The sequence below is a fragment of the Austrofundulus limnaeus genome, unplaced genomic scaffold (assembly GCF_001266775.1).
Source record: "Austrofundulus limnaeus strain Quisiro unplaced genomic scaffold, Austrofundulus_limnaeus-1.0 Scaffold11, whole genome shotgun sequence".
NCBI lineage: Eukaryota > Metazoa > Chordata > Actinopteri > Cyprinodontiformes > Rivulidae > Austrofundulus > Austrofundulus limnaeus.
Genome location: NW_013952413.1, coordinates 2,703,849 through 2,711,188, shown reverse-complemented (window position 1 = coordinate 2,711,188; position 7,340 = coordinate 2,703,849). Strand labels below are relative to the sequence as shown.

The 7,340-nt window shown below is 37.3% G+C and overlaps 1 protein-coding gene across 1 annotated transcript in view; it reads left to right on the top strand.

Moving 5' to 3' along the window:
- fstl5 (follistatin-like 5) overlaps nt 1–7,340 on the top strand; it is a 234,636-nt gene that overhangs the window by 55,040 nt on the left and 172,256 nt on the right. Inside the window, exon 3 of the mRNA XM_014002001.1 lies at nt 7,056–7,086. Coding sequence (XP_013857455.1) covers nt 7,056–7,086 — 31 coding nt within the window. The remainder of the gene's footprint in view (nt 1–7,055; nt 7,087–7,340) is intronic.

Sequence of the window (7,340 nt, the reverse complement as noted above, 5' to 3'; positions counted from 1 at the left end):
TATTTGTGCACAAATAACTTTAGGTGACAGGTCTCCGATTTTTTTTTGTGAAGAAACCCCCTGTCGTGACATACAGTATACCGCAGCGGGAGGGGTTTCCCAGGCATTTGGCACAGTGTGTCTCAAGGGGCAATGAAAGGTGTGTGCGAAAACGAACGCCTAACAGCCATGTAACTGCGCGTTGCCTGCCGATCGACCATACTGAGCCCTAAACTGTTTGACAACCAAGGGGAAGGGTCATCTATAGATTGATTGGAATTAAATGAAAGATTGTTTAGCCAGTGACAAATTAAATTTGCTTCACTTCGTTTTTCACAAGCACTGAAGAGCTACTTTAAATGAGCTCACGAGCTACTGATCTAACCAAATCGTACACTTATATCCATCTGAAAGTATTTTTGATCTTGTTTTGAGACAGTATACTGTATTAAGCAAGAGCAGAATGTGTTTGATTACCAATCATATTACTATTACTATGATTACTATTAGGGATACACAATAACTTATTTTAAGAACCAATACAGATAACTTTCTACTTCTAATGGCCGATAACCGACAACATGCCAGGAGATAAGACTAGTCAAAAATGGGTAAGATCACAACATAAACAAGACCAAAACCAAATGAAACTGTAAATTATACTATTTGAAATAAACTTTTAGCAAATAAACATTTATTAAAGTATATCAAACAAAACAATTTCTCAAATGGCCATTTTTTAAATAAGGCATGTTAATTATAAAAAGACCTTCAACACTGATCTCAGATTTAAACCAAAGAGAAAAAGTCATTCCACAAGTTCAAAACAGATAATGCACTAACACAAGTTAGATTCAAAGTACATTTGTTTTTATTATTATTAATAAATGATTTCAGCAAAAGAATTAGTTTCTGTAAAACTGGAAAAGTTTGACAATTGGGCTCCTGTGAACACTCACCAAATTTCACCATTAAAATACAATGAGCTAAAATAATTAATTATTATTGGAAGAAAAGTTGGCATTTGGAATTAATGATWGATTTGTTGAAATACAAATATTCATTATTGGCATTCTTGTTTTTCGTTTTAATGTTTTATTGTTTTTATATTTAATGCTCAACAATGCACATCAGAATGGCTTTCCACTACTATMCTTTTTTATTTAAATGATGCCAAAATTAATCACTTTATCATCTTTAATGGAACTTTTCTAGCTTTGACTTTCTTTCTTTCCTTACATGGCGAAAAAATATGGACTCATAATGAATGTATCTCTCAGGTAGCTGGAATGTGACAAGAAGCTACAAAAATGATGTATTTGCTTTTCCACTCGAATGAAATTAATGTGCTAGGCACTCTGATTACATCCCAGAGGAATGTCATTACAGCATCTGCATACTATTATAATTTGTCATGTGAGAGGACAGAGGTAAACTCTGCTCATCTATCTGCCTGTCAAGCAAAACTGTGGAAAAGTACAGCCCTTTTGAGAGTGGATGCCACATCGAAAGTCCTTCTCCAAATTATTCCGGCTCCCTCCAGGAGAATTTTCTCTGCCGTTGGCTAGATAGCTGAGAGGTTTAGGTCATTTTCTTGCCAATACGGCTGAGTGAGCTCTGCAAACAGTAGGAGATAGAAGATATAACAGACAAGCAACATCCGTTTGTTTYTCCTGTWCTTTTAAATGATAAATTTCATTTTAGTCTTYCAGCAACTATAAAAGACAATCAAATATTTCATTTCATTCAAGCCTGGAGTGTTGATGGCACATGTCTTCTTTTGAAGGACAGTGTATGACAGGCATAACAAGATCCAACATGACCTTACAAGCCTCCCCACACACACTTCAATCACCAAGAGTCACTCAGCCATAAACAGCTGGTCACATGTTACAYCCTTATAGTTTCAGAAAATCACAGTCAAATCCAACGCATAGGGTCAGGTGTAGGACACTATGTCTAATCATAATTAGGCAGCTGATGGATTCTGTTCTGATCGATCTCCTCTTAGACCTTCAGTGAAAAACAGGAAGTAGTTAACAAGAAATGAACTTTGAGTGGTAGGAGCTCAGCATAATTTGTGAAAATCTGGTGGGCTTGCATGACATACAGGAATAAATCAAATTCTCAGTGTTTGTTGCTTTGACATCAAGCTATTATGTCAGAACAAACAAAATGGAGGCAAGGACAACTGTGTGCAAAGCCCCACAATCCAGCTCTGGCTTGGCCACATGGCAAATCTAGATTAACGGGATAATCAGAAGCAGGGAGAGGGAGAGAGAGAGAGAGAGAGAGGGAGAGAGAGAGAGAGAGAGAGAGAGAGAGAGAGAGAGAGAGGATGGAACAAATTAGATTGAGATAAAAAGGCAGGAAATGGGAAAAAAATGGCAAGAAAGAAAAATGGCTTGATGTACAGCAGTGTTAGTGCACATGCACTTCTTAACTTTGATGTGACTCCTGTCAGTATAAAGGTTCATTGTCTTCTCTGCTAGTCACTTTTAGCCATAAACCCTCGTCACTAATGATAATAAGCTGCCTGCTTTCCAGTTCTACTAAACTTTAAACTGACACACTTTAACCAGCTGTGAGCTAGAAACGCACATTATCACAATATTTTATTGTTGAGGTKTTCAAAAATCCAAACTAAACTAATAAAACACAACACAAAAAAATAACGATGTGGTAGCAGCTGAGAGTCTGAGGATGACATCTTGCAATGTTGAACAAGACCTTATTTTGAAGGTTTGACCAAAATRGCTWCAGCTTGCAAGCAAAAACTGTAATCATCTGAGTTGTTTTGTTTGGGAACCACTGCATTACGAAGACTGGGGCTGTTGGCATTCATGCATTTTTTTAAAATGCTGAATAATACAGTGTAATTGGAATGTAGTTGCTTTGTTTGACAGTACAATTTTTTTTTTTTATCATTTTACAGATTGTTCTATTATTTGTGGCTTATGGGCAACACAAGACATGGGATGCAATAGTGACAGCAGCGTTGCAAATCGCACTCCTGAACTGCATTCTCAAATCACATTCTTGAATTGCACTCTCAGATTGCATTCTTTGATCACACTCTCGGACGGTTCTCTTGAATCTCACTCTTGGATGGCACTTTCAGATGGCACGTTTGTATCGCATTTTCTGATCGCGCTCTTGGAACGCACTCCCAGATTTCACTCTCGGATTGCACTCTCAGATCACACTTCCAAATCACATACTCGAATTGCACTCCAAGATTGCATTCTTTGATCTCACTCTCGGATGATACTCTAAAATCTCACTCTCAGATGGCACTTTTGGATCACACTCACGGATTGAACTTTCAAATTGCACTCTCGGATCGCTTTCTTGGATTGCACTCTCGGATCGCTTTCTTGGATTGCACTCTCGGATCGCTTTCTTGGATTGCACTCTCGGATGGTACTCTAAAATCTCACTCTCGGATGGCACTCCCAGATTGCACTCTTGGATTGCACTCTCTGATGGCACTCTTGAATCTCACTCTCAGATGGCACTTTCAAATTGCACTTTTGGATCACATTCTCAGATTGCACACTTGGAACGCACTCCCAGATTTTACTCTCAGATTGCACTCTCGAATCTCACTCTCGGATCACACTTCCAAATCACATTCTCAAATTGCACTCCAAGATTGCATTCTTTGATCTCACTCTCGGATGGCACTCTAAAATCTCACTCTCGGTTGGCACATTTAGATCGCATTCCCAGATTGCACTCTCAGATTGCACTCTCGGATCGCTTTCTTGGATTGCACTCTCGGATGGTACTCTAAAATCTCACTCTTGGATGTCACTCCCAGATTGCACTCTCGGATTGCACTCTCAGATGGCAATTTCAAATTGCACTTTTGGATCACATTCTCAGATTGCACACTTGGAACGCACTCCCAGATTTCACTCTCGGATTGCACTCTCTGATTGCACTCTTGAATCTCACTCTCGGATCACACTTCCAAATCATATTCTCAAATTGCACACTAAGATTGCATTCTTTGATCTCACTCTCGAATGGTACTCTAAAATCTCACTCTCGGGTGGCACTTTTGGATCGCACTCCCAGATTACACTCTCGGATTGCACTCTCGGATCGCTTTCTTGGATTGCACTCTCGCATGGTACTCTAAAATCTCACTCTCGGCTGGCACTTTCATATGGCACTCCTGGATCACACTCTCGGATGGCACTCTTGAATCACACTCTCGGATGGCACTCTTGAATCTCTCTCTCTGATGGCATTCTCGAATCGTACTCTCAGATCACACTTTCAGATTGTTCATCTCCAAGAAATTTGATTAGTTCTTTTTCTTCTTTTTCTTGAAGAGTTTATTGACGATTGGCAAAAAATTGAATGGTGTACATGACCATTGTATAAACCAAACTAATTTTGCGATGCTAATGATATTAACAATCTTACCATAATGCATGTTAAGATTTGACTTCGTGTGGAGAAAATGTACTGGACAACTTCACCCTGCTACCAAAAAGTTCCTATACGGCTGCCTTTTTATGTGCAGCTCGGGATTCACTCTATCAAGTGTCATATAAAATAAAGTCCAACCCAGCTAAAATAATGTTGAAAGTGGTTGTTCACTGCAGTGTGTTGCATACTCTGCTCATTGGCAACCGATTGTCACCTTATCGCACAAGTTCTAAAGGAAATGAGTGGAGAGGGAGTGACATCACCTCTTGTGACACATTTGAGATAAATTTAGATTTATTATCAAATCTTGTATCAGTCTAAATTTCTAAAACATTTTATTATAAAAGATAAAAGAAAAACTGAAAGGTAATGCGCACTTTTACTTTTGTGTACTCAACACTCAGAGGCAAAATTACTGTACAATGTATTCAGCTAATTTACCACACAGCTACTGTGTGTTGCAGTTTGCACTTACTATAGATGTTTCAAGTATGATTTAAGTTGGTTGTGGCATTTGTGAAATCTGAAATCGACAGATTGGAAAGAGGAAGAGAGTCCCGGTGGAGTGATGGGAGTTCAGAGTACACACAGATGGAGGTAGATGTGGGCGGTCAGCCAGCTAGTTGTGACAGAGGCAGACGGAGCGTGAGTCGTACAGCTGGGTGCTTCCAACATCCCCAGAGTCTCCGGGCAGAAGAGTCAGGTCCGCCACTGGCCTTTAGGAAATCATTCTTCTCAATCAAATGAAGTGTGAACGATGTCTGCCATATGCAGATAAACCTCTTTTGATATCTACTTGTGTTGCAAATGTAAATCTAAATGTCACTTCCACAGGTGGTTTCAGTTTTTTTCTGTCGGGTTGTTGGTTAACAATGTTTTACAAAACAATACGAGAAAGAAATGACAGGGGAGTAATTGTTTTCACCATTTACGTTTATTACAATATTTTCATTGTGTTCAATCGTTAAAGTACTGCACAGAAGCGACTCCTCAGTTCTTTAGATTAGCGTTTAGTTGATTTTGATTGTATTTTTTTTTAATTGGCTTTATATAACCCGARATTTTATTACAAACTGCTTTATTTTTCTTAACAGCTGTTGTTCTTGACTGCTTTCTAGAATAACTATTTGTTTAAGCTACTCACTGCTATCTTTTTATTGAATCTGGATCCCCCAGATCCCCCCCCCCYCCAACATTCAGGAGTTGTTTAACAATCACCAATTTTAAGTAACATATCACGAGAAATTAACCTGCTGCTTCTGGCATTTCAGTTTGAAATTTGTAAGGTTTTCTATGGTAATAAAATTGTTTAATATATTTTTAAATTCCTGTTTCTTGTTTGACAGGAAGAAAAAATGATTACTTGAGCACAACATGTGATAAAACTTAATTACAAATGCGTTGTAAGCAGCCATTTGGCAAAATAAATACTGACCTCCTTCAATGTGTTTTTTCAGACTTTATAAATGTTCCGTCAGTGGGAAATATTAAGATGCAGCAGTAGTAGTGCTAATATTATATTTATTATATTGTTTTTGTCAGCTGCTGTGTACTGTAAGCTCCAACAATCACATTTAACAACAGGATGGCAGCTACAGGAAGTCCCCAAATTAATTTAAAACTTGTTTAAACAGCTATACGTGGTTCTTTTCTGTTCCTGAAGATGTTTTTTTCTTCATAAATCATCTTCACTTACCTGCAGCTTAGCCCTACATAAAATAATAAGACYGACAGAGATAAGATACAGTTATCAAGAAGTATTGCGTGCACTACTAATAGGTGGGAAATGATTTGGCTGTATGTTTTATACATTATGCTGATTTTTAATGTAAATCCTGGAGCTGACTTATCTAGTTGTCATATCGACTGGACTTGTTGCAACAATCCCACCCAGCGAGCTCCAGCAGAACGATGGCCTAAATCATCTTTACAAGAATAAGAATGATGAGCTGTGCAGATCACACTGTAGAGGAATCAAATATTTATGCCTCTTTTGTTCACACTCATGGTTTTCTGGAGAGCAGCTATTTGGATTTATAATCCTGATCCAAGCGTTTTGTCTACAGCTGTGATCACTGTGCATGCTCTAAACAGATCTTTAATGCACAGCGGCTCACATGGCCCATAGTAATTTACCCTACCTTTTATGTGTTTATACGTTGATTTTTAAGGTGACTTTGCCACTTTTTTCCCAATAAATCAAGAAAAGAAACGCAGAAGGTGAACCGGTGAGAGTAGAATAAAATGACATCTAAAATGTAACGATCATGTGAAGCTGAAGAGCAACAAGTGAATAAAATGAAATGAAATAAAATAAAATAAAATATAAGAGCAAAACAGAAATAAGACTTGTTTTTACAAAGTGACATAAAATTTAAGTTAGATCATGTTGGATTTGAAAAATAAGAAAAAATAAAGCAGGCCAAGTGGACCAAAATGAAATCTTTGGATATGAGAGTCCAATGATCTTTCTAAGCGAAAACTTCCTTTAAGCTATTTGGAGGAAAAAAAAAAGTTTGTAAATTAATTTGTCAGTAAATTGCAATTTATTTGATACGGCAATCCAGAAACGTATAAAGTCACTGTAACTTTACAATGTATTTTTAACTTTGGTCCCTTTGTTTTTCTTCYAGGACGTCATCCCTGAAAGTTTGAGAATAAAGGGTAAGCGTCCACCTTTTCTTTACTTCTTTTTTCTGTAATGTACAAATATATTGTTGTCTAATGCTACATGAAGAACATTTATTGTAGTATTTCACTCATTTATTTATTTATTTATTTATAGATATTTATTGAAAATGTTTCATTTAAATCAAAATTTATTTGAAAACAAAAGATTAAACGGCACCAAGAAATATTAGAAAAACACAAGCGCTACCATTTATTTCAGTCAGTTGATATGGCACTTGATATTCAAA